At 41.0% G+C, this 16,279-nt stretch overlaps 1 protein-coding gene and 1 long non-coding RNA gene across 2 annotated transcripts in view; both read right to left on the bottom strand.

Moving 5' to 3' along the window:
• The window catches only part of LOC139382959 (immunoglobulin superfamily member 11-like), a 114,184-nt gene extending 103,257 nt beyond the window's left edge, over positions 1-10,927 (bottom strand). The window contains exon 1 of the mRNA XM_071127235.1: positions 10,324-10,927. Coding sequence (XP_070983336.1) covers positions 10,324-10,384 — 61 coding nt within the window. The 5' untranslated portion in view covers positions 10,385-10,927. The remainder of the gene's footprint in view (positions 1-10,323) is intronic.
• A 3,447-nt stretch (positions 10,928-14,374) lies between these two features.
• On the bottom strand, positions 14,375-15,473 carry LOC139382872 (uncharacterized). The gene is made up of 2 exons (XR_011628667.1): positions 15,226-15,473; positions 14,375-14,579 (listed from the first exon to the last, which is right to left on the bottom strand). It is a non-coding gene; the product is annotated as an uncharacterized lncRNA (long non-coding RNA).
• Between the last annotated feature and the right edge of the window lie 806 nt (positions 15,474-16,279).

Here is a 16,279-nt window from a genome sequence, read left to right as displayed (position 1 = left end):
AAGAAAACACACACTAGCCACTGGCTGCGTCACATACAGCTAAACAGCCATCAGTTGAGAGCACACCACCTCCCTTCACATTTAAAAGCTTCTAATGCCAGTAAGCAGAAAAACCTTTTCAAAGCATTTACATTTTGCACACCTCACGCTGGCACACTAAATATATCAAAGTGAAAGAATTCCCAGGCACATGAAAGCGGAGGTCCGTAGCCGAACCTCGAGGGAGGAAACGCGGAAGTCACCATTACAGAGCGCCAGACGACACGCTGGGTGCAACTATGTGCAATTTTTCTAAATTACATTCAGAATAATATTAATTATCCTCCATGTATTTTTAGAGAATCGTAATTATCTGGTCAAGACACTTTCCTGGTCTACCTGTTTTCACTAGAGCAGTGTAATATTCAGTGATTTTGTCACAAACATAACAGACATAATAGTCTTCAACCACATAATATCTCGAAATTGGAAGCCATTACTATGGCCAGGGGCATAACCTCCAATTGTCAGCTCTACTAGGTTCAAGAGGTCACGTCTCTATTCCTTCTAGTCTATAGGGGAATTTATGGTAACAAGAACACACTCACAGTGCTTATGTTGGAATTTCCTCTGCCTACAGTATACAAAAGCAACATGGTCCCATTTGAATATGTCAAAATAGTGACATTTAACCAAAGTACAGGCAACTGCCAAAATAAAGGGAACACCAACATAGTGCTTTAATAGGGCGGTGGGCCAGCACGATGCACCTTGGCATGAATTCTACAAGTGTCGAATCAAATCAAATTGTATTTGTCACATGTGCCGAATACAACAGTGAAATGCTTACTTACAAGCCCTTAACCAACAATGCAGTTTTAAGTTAAAAAAAATAGATATGTTAAAAAAAAATGGTACCGGTACAAAGTCAATGTGTGGGGGCACAGGTTAGTCAAGGTAATTTAGGTAATATGTACATGTAGATAAAGTGACTATGTATAGATAATAAACAGAGAGCAGCAGCAGCGTAAAATATGGGGTAGGACAATGTAAATATTCCGAGTAGCCATTTGATAAGCTGTTCAGGAGTCTTATGGCTTAGAGGTTGAAGCTGTTAAGAAGCCTTTTGGGCCTAGACTTGGCTCTCTGGTACCGCTTGCTGTGCATCGCCTGGTACAGAGGTCCTGGATGGCAGGAAGCTTGGCCCCAGTGATGTACTGGGCCACACGCACTATCCTCTGTAGTGCCTTGCGGTCAGAGGCCGGGCAGTTGCCATACCAGGCAGAGATGCAACCAGTGCTCTCGATGGTGCAGCTGTATAACTTTTTGAGGATCTGAGGACCCATGCCAAATCTTTTCAGTCGTCTGAGGGGGGATAGGCTTTGTCGTGCCATCTTTACGACTGTCTTAGTGTGTTTGGACAATGATGTGGACACCAAGGAACTTGAAGCTCTCAACCTGCTGCATAAAACCCCCGTCGATGAGAATGGGGGCGTTCTCGGTCCTCCTTTTCCTGTAGTCCACAATCATCTCCTTTGTCTTGATCACGTTGAGGCAGAGGTTGTTATCCTGGCACCACACTGCCAGGTCTCTGACCTCCTCCCTATACTGTAGTCTCATCGTTGTCGGTAATCAGGCTTACCACTGTTGCGTCGTCAGCAAACTTAATGATGGTGTTGGAGTTGTGTTTGGCCAAGCAGTCGTGGGTGAACAGGAAGTACAGGAGGGGACTAAGTACACACCCCTGAGGGGCCCCAGGTTTGAGGATCAGCATGGTGGCAGCCCGTCAGGAAGTTCAGGATCCAGTTGCAGAGGGAGGTGTTTAGTCCCAGGGTCCTTAGCTAAGTGATTAGCTTTGTGGGCACTATGGTGTTTAACTCTGAGCTGTAGTCAATGAATAGCATTCTCACGTAGGTGTTCCTTTTGTCCAGGTGGGAAAGGGCAGTGCGGAGTGCAATAGAGATTGCAACATCTGTGGATCTGTTGGGGCGGAATGCAAATTGGAGTGGGTCTAGGGTTTCTGGGGAAATGGTGTTGATGTGAGCCATGACCAGCCTTTCAAAGGACTTCATGGCTGCAGACGTGAGTGCTACGGGTCGGTAGTCATTTAGGCAGGTTACCTTAGTGTTCTTGGGCACAGGGACTATGGTGGTCTGCTTGAAACAAGTTGGTATTACAGACTCAGTCAGGGACAGGTTGAAAATGTCAGTGAAGACACTTGCCAGTTGGTCACGCATGCTCGGAGTCTGGAACTCTATCGGAGGGATTCAACCCCATTCTTCCACAAGAAATTACATCATTTTTTGTTTTGTGGATGGTGGTGGAAAACACTGTCTCAGGCGCCACTCCTGAATCTCCAATAAGTGTTCAATTGGGTTGAGATCTGGTGACTGAGACAGCCATGGCATATGGTTAACATCGTTTTCATGCTCATCAAACCCTTCAGTGACCACTCGTGCCCTGTGGATGGGGGCATTGTCATGCTATGCGAGCATAGCCATGGTAGCCAAAATAATGGCCTGCCCAGCATATTTATACATGACCCTAAGCATGATGGGATGTTAATTCCCTAACTCGGGAAGTACACCTGTGTGAAAGCGCCTGCTTTCAATATACTTTATATGCCTCATTTATTCAAGTGTTACTATTATTTTGGCAGTTACCTGTATGTCACTTATGCTGACATATTAATTACATGTCACCTGAGGTGATATATTACTTTTTTTGGCACTATGGTGATATATTACTTATATGTATACATGTATATGTACAACAAAAGCTGAGTTTGAATAAATCCTTGTACCTGAGAAAAAGCTCACATGCAAACACTATACAAACATAAAGTGATGCTGGTTGGTGGCCAGTATGTGAGGTGGATTACAGCAGCTATGTGGTCATACCAGGGCAGGAGAGCATTAAACCTCTGGGATGCTCACTCACTGCCATGCCAAGGGAATTAGAGCACACTATACCTTCTGACCCATTGATTCCCCTGACCCGTCGGTTTATAAACAAACAATCCTTGCTAATGCCCTGATACATAATAATCCTCTATCAGACACTGTTGGAGGATTATAATAGGCTAACGCACAAGGAGGCAAGGTGTCTTATGGGTGTTGTAGGTTTGAATGTTATAGAATGTGGCTTACGAATTATAACTGCACCTGGGAGGTTTAATGATAGCTTTAAAATGCTTGCCATGCAAGCTTTACATTTTACATTGGTGTTAAAATGGAGAACCAAGGTACAGCACTAAATTAGCCATCTTCATAAAGCACGATACAATACTTTTTCTGTATTACAGATAGATAGACAAGGAACATTTCTAAACCCTCCCCTGCAATGCCATCAAATTTCAAGCCACTGAAGCTGAAAATCAAAACTGCAAGTTGAGGCCATTCTCAGGATGCTACTACAGCAGGGCAACATCCGCCTAAAAGATGCATAAACCCTGGGAGCAACGCACAGGGACAGGAAATCCACATTAAAGACAGGTTAGTGTGTGAACCACAGATGTGTCCCTCTCCTCACTCACAACAGTGTCACAACAGAAAGTTACTCCCAACAGTTTCACAACAGGAAGTTGTGGCAGTACGATCATACCCAGGGTTGGGTAGGTTACTTTCTCAATGTAATCCGTTACAGTTACAAGTTACATGTCCAAAATTGTAATCGGTAATGTAACTTTTGGATTACCCAAACTCAGTAACGTAATCTGATTACATTAAGTTACTTTTAGATTACTTTCTCCTTAAGAGGCATTAGAATAGGACAAACAATGTATTTTACCAATTGAACGACATCTATAGCAGGATAAATCCATGTTAAAGTTTACATAGCTGGCCATATGTTACCTTTTACTTTATGGGTTTGTTAAGTAGGCATCTTCTAACCCATCACTTTCTACTACATACTACATATACATACATGATATCTTTACATTAAAACCCAAAGTCTATCAGAATTCCAGCCATTCCAATAAATGTTATACCCCTTGATCTTCAAGAATAGGAAACATGGAAGTATTGATTAGCCAAATTGTTTTACCAGAGCATAACCCCAAAACTAAGGACTTATTAGCCAGCCCTACTCTGTTGTTTATGATTTTGTTGTTATTGAAGACTGACTGGGCTCATTGATTCGAGTTGAAAAATAAATGCTGCGCTCATGGAATGGCATGCTTTAATTAAGCACTACTGAAAAGTACCATTTACATGTGAAAAATGAATGCCATCATATGCTGCATTTGCTATAGGCCTATTGTCTACCTTTTGTTGCCGACACTTTCTTATCTTGGGAATATGAGGCTGTTTAAAGGGCAATTCCACAGATGAAACAATAACAAAACGGTTGCCCCGCCTCTGTTTTGGTAACAAACTGAGGGATGGGCCTGGAGAAATGTAACCACTCTCAGATTAATAAACAGAGCTATGGATGCAAGGACTGTCCATCCATGATATCAACAGTATTGTTTTAACCATGTTATGAGGTTATACAGTGTTTGTTTACATTTACAATGTTTACAAACATTGGAGAAAAACAAACTAATACTTTGGGTTCTCATGGAGTGTGACAGTTGAACTAAGCTCATGAAGGACTTATAACTTATATTCTTCAAGAATCAATATATACAGTTGAAGTCGGAAGTTTACATAAACTAGTTTTAATGACTCCAAACTAAGTGTTTCAACCACCACAATTTTCTTGTTAACAAACTATAGTTTTGGCAACTCGGTTAGGACATCTACCTTGTGCATGACACAAGTCATTTTTCCGACAATTGTTTACAGACAGATTATTTCACTTATAATTCACTGTATCACAATTCCAGTGGGTTAAACACTTTACATACACTAAGTTGACTGTGCCTTTTAACAGCTTGGAAAAATCCAGAAAATTATGTCATGGCTTTAGAAGCCTCTGATAGACTAATTGACATATTTTGAGTCATTGGAGGTGTACCTGTGGATGTATTTCAAGGCCTACCTTCAAACTCAGTGCTTCTTTGCTTGACATCATGGGAAAATCAAAAGAAATCAGCCAAGACATCAGAAAAATCATTGTAGATCTCCACAAGTCTGGTTCATCCTTGGGAACATTTCCAAATGCCTGCAGGTACCACGTTCATCTGTACAAACAACAGTACGCAAGTATAAACACCATGGGACCACGCAGCCGTCATACTGCTCAGGAAGGAGACGCGTTCTGTCTCCTAGAGATGAACGTACTTTGGTGCGAAAAGTGAAAATCAATCACAGAATAACAGCAAAGGACCTTGAGAAGATGCTGGAGAAAACAGGTACAAAAGTATCTATATCCACAGTAAAACGAATCCTATATCGACATAACCTGAAAGGCAGCTATGCAAGGAAGAAGCCACTGCTCCAAAACCTCCATAAAAAAAGCCAGACTACAGTTTGCAACTGAACATGGGGACAAAGATCGCACTTTTTGGAGAAATGTCCTCTGGTCTGATGAAACAAAAATAGAACTGTTTGGCCATACTGGCCATCGTTATGTTTGGAGGAAAAAGGGGGAGGCTTGCAAGCCAAAGAACACCATCCCACCTGTGAAGCACAAGGGTGGCAACATCATGTTGTGGGGGTGCTTTGCTGCAGGAGGGACTATTGCTCTTCACAAAATTGTTGGCATCATGAGGCAGGAAAATGATGTGGATAAATTGAAGCAACATCTCAAGACATCAGTCAGGAAGTTAAAGATTGGTCGCAAATGAGTCTTCCAAATGGACAACGACCCCAAGCATACTTCCAAAGTTGTGGCAAAATAGCTTAAGGACAACATAGTCAAGGTTTTGGAGTGGCCATCACAAAGCCCTGACATCAAACCTATAGAAAATTTGAGGGCGGAATTGAAAAAGGTTGTGCGAGCAAGGAGGCCTACAAACCTGACTCAGTTACACCAGCTCTGTCAGGAGGAATGACCAAAATTCACCCAATTTATTGTGGGAAGCTTGTGGAAGGCTACCCGAAACGTTTGACCCAAGTTAAACAATTTAAAGGCAATGCTACCAAATACTTATTGAGTGTATGTAAACTTCTGACCCACTGGGAAAGTGATTAAATAAATTAAAGCTGAAATAAATCATTCTGACATTTCACATTCCGAAAGTAAAGTGGTGATCCTAAATGACCTAAAACAGGGAATTTTTACTGGGATTAAATGTCAGGAATAGTGAAAAACTGAGATTAATGTATTTGGCTAAGGTGTATGTAAACTTCTGACTTCAATTGTGTATATATATATATATATATATATATATATATATATATAATTCATGGTGATAGACTTAAAGGGGCGATCTGTAGTTGAATTAGATTGAGCAATAAAAATAAAAAACTTTTATTCTACCGGCTGGGATCCGCGCTATGCAGCTATTGCAAGAGTGCATTTTTCATTGTCTGTCCACTGGTTTCAAAAACAATGATTGATAGGCAGCTTAAACTTCTTGAATTCAACCATTATTGGGGTCAGATACACATTTAGATTTGTGAACGGCCATCCACAACAACCACAATCCATGAGGACAAATAGCTAAATGAGAGCGCAGCAGTGTGATTCACATCAATGCGCTATTATAGATATCAATAATGAGTGATATGCATATCGCTGTAGACTACACCACTGCAGTCATCCTTAGCTCCAAGCGTATTTTCAAATTGGATAATCTTTCCCACGATCCATCAAACTCATTTGGTGTGTCATTTTAGTGGTTTCTGACTTGTGGTCAGACTCTCAGGTGGAACAAATTTAAACGTGCGCCTTTTTTCAATACTGATTTGAATGTCGTTGAGAAAACAGAGAAGTGTCAGATTTGTTTTAGCAAAACTCCTTTCTGAATTTAAAAGTAATCCTTGAAGTAATCATCTAGTTTTTCAAAAGTATCTGTAATCTGATTACAATAATTTTGCTGGTAATGTAAATTACCTTTTTTTTGTAATCCCTTACATGTTACGGATTACGTTACTCCCCAACCCTGCTCATACCGTATGCGTGCAGTCTAGTGGTTAGAGCCACAACCTTCAGAACACATATACCGTCTCAGCAAGGGTTCGAATCCACTTCCCTTCTGACACAAACTCTCTCCGATCTCTATTCAATTAAAATGTGTGTATTCTCCTAGCTTGGTTTGATGACACTAATGAGATTGACATTTTAGTCATTTAGCAGACAGGAGCAATTACGGTTAAGTTCCTTTCTCAAATATCTCTGTCATTAATTTATACATTTCCCCAAAACCAGCTATCACAGTCGTCTTTTGAAGGCTTGTCCTCCTAGCTCATCTCTGTCGCTCATGCACTTTGCAAGTAGTCCCAAAGGTCTTTTAATTTTTGAGAAGATATTTTTAGCTTTAAAATAACCGAGGTGGAAACATCCATCTGTCCTACACACATTCCAGCTGCTCCTTTTTAGTGATGAACATTTTTATTTTCGCATACATTTTCCAGAGAAAACGAACACAAATGATTTGAGCACGTATTTAATGTATAAATCGTACTCTAATGTGTTTTTAAAGAATAATTGATTATTGAAATCATATATTCAATATCATTTAGAAGGGAGACTCATCATGAAGGACCACAGATGATTACAGAGATCGTGTGTTTTGTATTGAGCACGGCTTTCCCAGCTCTCTCACCCGAGTGCTTCTCTTTTCAGAGATTCCTCTGCCATGTCAGTCGTATTTATCTGTTCAATTCTGTTCTATTCGTTTACCTCGATTTTGGCAGGTAAATTGATTGAACTTACTCTAAATTACCAGTGTAGAGGAAACTGGCCATGGCATTATGAGGGGCCAGGATAGGAAATTCAGCCAAGACACCCGGTTAACACCCCTACTTTTTCCCCGGGTTATGGTATTTCAGAATGCCTGTTGATGTCTGGAGGGTTAAAGCTTACAGTCCCTGCATTGAAACTCTTTTTGCCAAGAAATCAGTGTTAAATTGATGCAGATAAAGTACCTTACTGCTATTATGAGTTTTTCCATTGCTGCTTTTTTTTTTATGTCTCGCCTTCCCAACACAGCATTTAACTCATGGGGTGCGGAGAACTTCAAACGAGATGCCACTACATCGGGCCACTGGTGGAACCGGGCAATTTAAAATGCATTATATTCAACAACAACCAGTTGAAAAGTTCAGGGATACCACTTCAGATGAATTTAATTTGCAGAATTGATCAGCATGCCGGATTGGTTCTCCAGCCCTCCAGCTATCTAGTGAAATCTTTAGAGCCGGCCACGGAGAGACACACTCTGGGTATGGCCCTGGGCATCATTTCACAAGCAGAACCAATCCGCCATTTATTCTGTCCTTTTAAAAGTCCCTTGAACCAGCTCTGAAAAAAATTTGTTTTAACATAAAACTTTTTCTGCATCACTTTGTGCTCTGCATGTATCTGAATGTACGTACTCTGTCTCTCTGGCCTTAGCTAATTGACAGGAATGCAACATTTGGGTTGGAAGGCTTGAGGACAGGCTACTTTTCCAACTAAGGCTGACAGTTTGAAGGGACTTTCAGTGAACTCGACAGTGTGAAGGGGACTATGTCCGGCGTCACTTGTGTGGAGAGAGTTCCCTTGTGACACGGTTTCTCCCAGACACAGGGGAGATCTAGCGGAAACTAACGGCCACAGTCAGCTAAAGAGAGACCACAGCACAGCACAGCACAGCACAGCACGGGGAGACAACCCACTGGGCACAGACATCAATTCAATGTCTATTCCACATTGGTTCAACATAATTTCATTGAAATGACATGGAAACAACGTTGATTCAACCAGTTTGTGCCCAGTGGGAAGTGACGCTGAAGTAATGCGGGCCAATAGAGTGCACTGTATCTCTCCTCTTCACCCGAACACTTTACCCCAACAAACCAGTAGTACCATATCAACAGAGCTAGCTTCACCATACTAGAGACTTAACTCAGGGAGTTGATCAGATCAATTCATATAACTGAGTGATGATGCCTGAGATGCACACTGCACCCAAGGGAGGTCAATATCAATATACAGCAGAAACAAGACGACATCTATTGCCACTTCACTGTATTTAGAAACAAACACCTAGATAGAAAGAGGACATATTTGAAAAGTAAATCAACAACTTGTGTTCAGTCATGTGTCTTCTTTGGATACATTGTACAGTACGAACCACTCACGGTCATCTCTTTGGAGTACAAGGGAGAACTGCTGCACCTCACCCTTTGAACTCTTGCATTTTCCACTGGATCACTTTAAGTACAGAGCAGATCAAGTGAGACCCTGATTACAGGAGTAGACTTGGATGGGATGGGGAGAAGGATGCTCTGTCTCTGTCCACTATTGAATAGGGATGACATCAGACATCACACACAACATATAGCAAAGTATAGTGTTATGTTAAATAACTAGCACTCAATTGGATCAAACCAGAATTCAAAGTGACACTTCTCTGTGATACACAACCATGTGAGGGAGAATTCAGAGGGTGCAGGTTCATATTGGGAATATATTACACAAGCATTGGCCATTTCAACTTCACAAACTGCACATACTTTGTTGTAATATAAAGATGACTTTGTATATTATTGTCGTCTACCCCCGCCTAGTTCCCATCTATATATTCTGAAAACTTCTTATGAGGTTGTACAGCCACAACGACAAGGCGGCCAGGGCGCGTCGTCACAGGGAATCGAGTGCTCTTAATCGCGCGGATTATCGGATGCAACCCTTTGTCGTCTGGACGGATCTTCGTTTCTATCTCAGACAAACACTGAATATTCCACTACATGTTTCAGTCCGTACCCATGTCATTGGCAATAACAGTGAATAAAGATTTGGGCTCCCTGTCCTATGTTTCAAAACAACGCACATCGTGTGCATATGAAAGCAATCAAAAGTGATTTTCATGCGATATGGGAAAAACTATTTAAGCAAAGTAATTCTAAATCATTGCTTTAGATTGTGCTGAAATGGAGGGGATTTACAGAGAGATTCAAATATATTAAGGGAAGGATCAAACGTAAGCATGGCATGCGCTCTTGGCGAGGTTGCTTCCATGGCACAATTGTAATTCCAAAGTCGCCTATATTGCAATCATAGATTACATAAATGCAATATTGTATCCCAATCACATACTTATGACCACATTGATATAAAACAACATCTCATGTAAAAAAAAATGTTTTTTGTGTAGTCCGGTTTTATGTTTGTTCAAATGAATGTCAATAGTGGTCAATAATTTTTTCCATCACATTTTGGCATGGTGTTAGACTGGCAGGGACAGTTTAATGTCACTCAAGTAGCTAGGCCTAAAACACTTTTTCAAGTAATAAATAAATGTCTTACCTTCCATGCAAAATAAAACCAGCCAAGCAATCCATAGGTCCGAATTATGGAATTTCATCATGGTTCGTAACTACTTGGCAAGTCGTTTTGTGTGCCTTCTTGATTAAATAAATCGTTATTTCACAGTTTATTTGATGGAAAGTGACGGTCTCTCGAAACAGCACACATGAATGCAGTCCCAATGGTTTACGCAATAATCAGATGCGTTTAACGTTGCAAAACAAAATGTTTAATTTTCTAAAAGTCGAAAGAGTAACAAAATGTTGCATCTCCTCATAGCCTACCACCACCCCAAACCTTTGCTTCTTCTTGGTCGTCCTATCTTTTCGTAGTTCACTGTTATTTGTTTGTTGTTGGTCGCACACTCTTGCACTATTTTGCCTGCTGACAGCACTTGGTATTTTACCTTAAATTAATTTACGCACGTTCTGAAAATTGTCGTCAGTCTTGTTGTTGTAGATACAAATTTATAGAAAACATGAAACAGCACACTTTCTTGGAGGGTAGTTGTTTCTTCTTGTACAAGGCTGGCCCATGTTTCTCAACGCGAAACACGCACTCCTTTTCTGTACAGCATTCTATTTGGAACGTTGATCGAGAACTCGCCCGGGCTGTTGCCAGGAGACCAGTGACGCCGGTCTAGACTAGAGGTAGTAATGCCCCCCTCTGGTGTAAAAAAAAAAAAAAAGCTACTGTATGGCTGCCAGCTCCAAACCAGCTCCAATGTGTACGGATGTAATGCATTATGCATACAATGCAATGCACGTGCTGAATAAAAGCTGATATCAAGTAAATAAAGTCTATGGACTAGCCAGGTTACCATTTATCTGGTTTATTGCAAGTTTTGTTTGATTGATTGCTCCAGCTTTCATGCACATCTTAATTCTCCAGAAGTGACAAGCTTTTCATAAAGTTTAAGCCAAATTAAATTTCAAAAATTTGTCTTCCGCATGCATGTAACAGCAAACCAACACTGTTTAGTTGTTTTTCAAGCCCAACACAGTTGTCTTTGTCACCACCGCCCATATTAGAGAGCCAGCAACACAGAACAACAGCTCTCAAAGGGAGGCTACTGTCAATGTGTTCTCTTGAACAAAATGTGATCTCACCACAGCTCAGCACAAAATACTCCCTGTGTCTCACTAAACACTGCATGCATAGAGCCTGAGCACTTCTGGTCCAAATACAGATTTACATTACTTTTATATGTTTTCATCTGTCAAGGCTTAGTAGACAAACATATGGTGAAAACTTTTTCTCTTATTCAACTTTTTAGACTTTAGAAATTCAAAATGTAAGAGGAGAAGGCATGACAAGGGCCAGCGCTTCAACCAGCTCTTCCGTACTGCCTGGGGTTGTTGGCAGCATTTCCAAAGAATATGTCTGTCACTCCTGACTTTAGGCACAAATATCTAATCCTTGAGTTATTCTTAAATTCATTTGACATAAGTGTGAGAATGTACATCTGTACATTTATCACTCCAGTGTTTAATTGCAATATTGTAATTATTTCACCACTATGGCCTATTTATTGCCTTTCCTCCCTTATCCTACCTCATTTGCACACACTGTATATAGACTTTTCCTACTGTGTTATTGACTGCATGTTTGTTTGTTCCATGTGTAACTCTGTGTTGTTGTTTGTGTCGTACTGCGTTGCCCTATCTTGACAAGGTGACAGTTGTAAATGAGAACTTGTTTTCAACTAGCCTACCTGGTTGAATAAAGGTGAAATAAAATTTTAAAAAAGATTAATTAAATATAAACTCATATAAACTTTTCAGGACCCTGTCTTTCAAAGATAATTTGTAAAAATCCAAATAACTTCACAGATCTTCATTGTAAAGGGTTTAAACACTGTTTCCAATTCTTGTTCAATGAACCATAAACAATTAATGAACATGCACCTGTGGAACGGTCATTAAGACACTAACAGCTTACAGACGGTAGGCAGTTAAGGTCACAGTTATGAAAACTTAGGACACTAAAGAGGCCTTTCTACTGACTGAAAAACATCAAAAGAAAGATGCCCAGGGTCCCTGCTCATCTGTGTGAACGTGTCTTAGGAATGCTGCAAGGAGGCATGAGGACTGCAGATGTGGTCAGGGCAATCAATTGCAATGTCCGTACTGTGAGACACCTAAGACAACGCTACAGGGAGACAGGACGGACAGCTGATGGTCCTCGCAGTGGCAGACCACGTGTAACAACACCTGCACAGGATCGGTACATCCGAACATCACATCTGTGGGACAGGTACAGGATGGCAACAACTGCCCAAGTTACACCAGGAACGCACAATACCTCCATCAGTGCTCAGACTGTCCACAATAGGCTGAGAGAGGCTGGACTTACGGCTTGTAGGCCTGTTGTAAGGCAGGTCCTCATCAGACATCACTGGCAACATCGTTGCCTATGGGCACAAACCCACCGTCGATGTACCAGACAAGACTGGCAAAAAGTGCTCTTCACTGATGAGTCACGGTTTTGTCTCACCAGGGGGGATGGTCGGATTTGCTTTTATCATCGAAGGAATGAGCGTTACACCGAGGCCTGTACTCTGGAGTGGGAGCGATTTGGAGGCGGAGGGTCCGTCACGGTCTGGGGCGGTGTATCACAGCACCATCGGACTGAGCTTGTTGTCGTTGCAGGCAATATCAACGCTGTGCGTTACAGGGAAGACATCCTCTTCCCTCATGTGGTACCCTTCCTGCAAGCTCATCCTGACATGACCCTCCAGCATGACAATGCCACCAGCCATGGCCAACGAAGAGCCCGGATCTCAATCCCATTGAGCACGTCTGGGACCTGTTGGATCGGAGGGTGAGGGCTAGGTCCATTCCCCCCAGAAATGTCTGGGAACTTGCAGGTGCTTTGGTGGAAGAGTGGGATAACATCTCACAGCAAGAACGGGCAAATCTGGTTCAGTCCATGAGGAGGAGATGCACAGCAGTACTTAACACAGCTGGTGGCCACACAGAATACTGTTACTTTTCATTTTGACCCCCCCTTTGTTCAGGGACACATTATTCCATTTCTGTTAGTCACATGTCTGTGGAACTTGTTCAGTTTGTGTCTCAGTTGTTGAATCTTATGTTCATACAAATATTTACATGTTAAGTTTGGTGAAAATTAACACAGTTGACACTTTTTTTGCTGAGTTTAGAAGCCAATACACCATATGAGCATACCATTTGGGTTTCATTTCATAAACCATGAAAGCATCAATGAAAAGTGACCAGCTAGTTCTGCTGACAAGTTTACTAGATCAACTAGAAAGACAAGGTGTATATCTGTTCATTTCCCCTCCTCTGCATCCCAACAGGGATACAGCCTAGTGTGATAGGAGTTACAGTACAGCAATAGCAGCATCCACACACTATTTATTTATTGATACATTTTGCAATCGCTCCATTTTCTTTTTCCGCCCGGTATAAAAGATTAAGTACGTGAACAAGTTCCGTATGTTAAATGTTTTAATTCCTCTTTCCTGACAACCCATGTTAGAGTTCAGGTCCACTTCAATATTGATGCCAGTGTTCAAGGAAACACTACCTGGCTTTGCGATGTCATGCATTTCGTGTACCCCAGTCTTGTGCAGCTTTTCTTTTCCTAGTTAGTTTTTGTAGAATGAATTTACTCAAGGCCAGTGCACCTGCTCACTACGTCCATTCAGGTTAGACAAGGAATGGACTGCCATCTTAAATCTGCATAGTTGGAATACAATACGTATGTACTGAAGTAACATGCACGGTACCTATGTCCCACTACCAACACTATCCCCGGTTGAGAAAACCTTTGGCTATATGCACCCTTATGCTTTTTATTTCAAACTAAAGAACATTGAGCTTTCCCATAAGGTGTGTTAAAATAAAGTGAATGCAATTCAATCTTTTGAACTGGACAATTTATCAAAAAACTTCAACAAAGCAATTGAATTCAATCTATTAAATAAACATTCAATGAAGAACACCTCCCCCTTCTGGTGGACATTAGACTTTTTACTAGGTAGGAAAGAAGTCTGAAAAGAAGTCTGACAATCCACCATATATCCTGGTTGTTGTGTTATTTAATGTGCTGTTGTAAAACCACTACTTTACAGTCTGGCACATCAAAACATGATCAGGATCAACAAGGAAACAGTACAGAGTAAATATCATGCAGGCAACACTGCAGTACAAAACATTGTAAGAGTTCACTGGCAGTAGCACCTCCTCACAGCACCAGAATCAGTGATGCTTCTTCTTGCCTTCATCCTAAAAATGACAAAAGACATACATTTAATAAAAACTAACCCTGGTGATTATGTGCCACATTAAAGTGCCAGTATGAACCATTACATGTACTAATAATAAACACTTGTCTTGGTTGAAATATGCAGCCAGGCCCTGATGTGACTGTAGGGCAGGGAACACCTTTTTATTGCTCTCCTATCTGATTTCACAGACACACCTAGTAACTCAGAGCATTCTTGTCCATTTCCTCTTTTACATTGAAGTAAGGCACGGCCAAGGTTATGGGTCTTACCAATATACCTAGCGACAACAGAACCATTACAGTAAGAGGTAGCATGAATACAGACTGCAAAAGGAGATACGTTTCTAAAATGATGTTTTACTAGCTGATAGTGTATGGAAACACATGTGACAGTAAAAGTTCTGAATCTCAAGTGTTGTAAATGGCAACAACCACACCTACATAACTAGGGCGTTTAACCTGATAAAAAAAAAACTGCCACAACTGGTATAACCTGCACAGCCTCTATGGCCTTACCCATCTTGGTAGTAAGTAACCCTTGAACCAAAGGAGTGGTTGTCAACACGACTTTTTGGACCCCATTCTATAGCAGTCATATATTAACATTCTTTGGAACAGTAACAAATCAAGGCTAATGTGCACTACCTCATCGCTGCTGGAAGAGGAAGATGATGACCCATCATCTTTGTCCTTATGCTCCTTGGGCTTCTTGTCTTTCTTCTTGTGACCTTTGTCCTTCTTGTCACCATGTTTCTTAGACTTGTCTTTGTCCTCCTTATGGTCCTTTGATTTGTCATGGTCCTTTGATTTGTTACAGTCCTTCGATTTGTCATGGTCCTTTGATTTGTTACAGTCCTTCGATTTGTCATGGTCCTTTGATTTGTCCTTGGACACATTCTGGAAGTTGGCATACAGTCAGAATACTTTGTATGCAGTGTGTGTATGATTGTCAGCATTAATTGCACACAAATTGCCATTCATGGCTGAAATACAATTGACACACTCATCAAGCAACTGGTTTAGGTAATGGCAACAGTATGTTTCTTACCTTATCCCCATCTTTGTCCTTCTTCTTCCCCCACCCAAATAGGGCATTCTGTTCCTGGCCAGAGGCATCATCCTTTTTCACCTGATCATCTTTACCTACAGCTGTGGAAAAGAAGAGACAGGCCATGTAGGCTTAGTTATCTTTACATTAACAATCACAGCCTAATAAACTAACCAGAACATTTTCATTAAAATTATAGGTTACCATCCTCAATAGCAATAAATAGACAGTGGCACTATGCGTTCTTCAACTGAAAGGACATAAGGCCGACTCCACCTGTTCATTTGCCATTAATAATGTAAGCATAGTCTCAACTAAGGCAGTCTTTGGAATAAATAAATGCTTAATAGGTGTGAAGTGCATTCAATCAGCTCAAATAATAGGAAAATATTACACTGCATTTCAGACTAATAACCACCAAATCAATTGAGAAATACACACAATGTAGTTTCTGTATTTCAGACAATATTTTAGAGTTCAATGCAATTATGATTCAAGAAATCAAGATTTACCTGAAGCCAAATCGAAATCCATGTTGTCTTGAGAGCACACGGCAGTAGTGACAACCAGCAAGTGCAATGTTGCACTTTATAAACGGAAAAACTCATGCAACGCGCCTACCTGTTAACCCCACCCCGCAACCACGTGACC

Source organism: Oncorhynchus clarkii, chromosome 24, assembly GCF_045791955.1.
Source record: "Oncorhynchus clarkii lewisi isolate Uvic-CL-2024 chromosome 24, UVic_Ocla_1.0, whole genome shotgun sequence".
NCBI lineage: Eukaryota > Metazoa > Chordata > Actinopteri > Salmoniformes > Salmonidae > Oncorhynchus > Oncorhynchus clarkii.
Note: the sequence above shows the minus strand (reverse complement) of the source record. Positions and strands in the feature narration are given on the sequence as shown.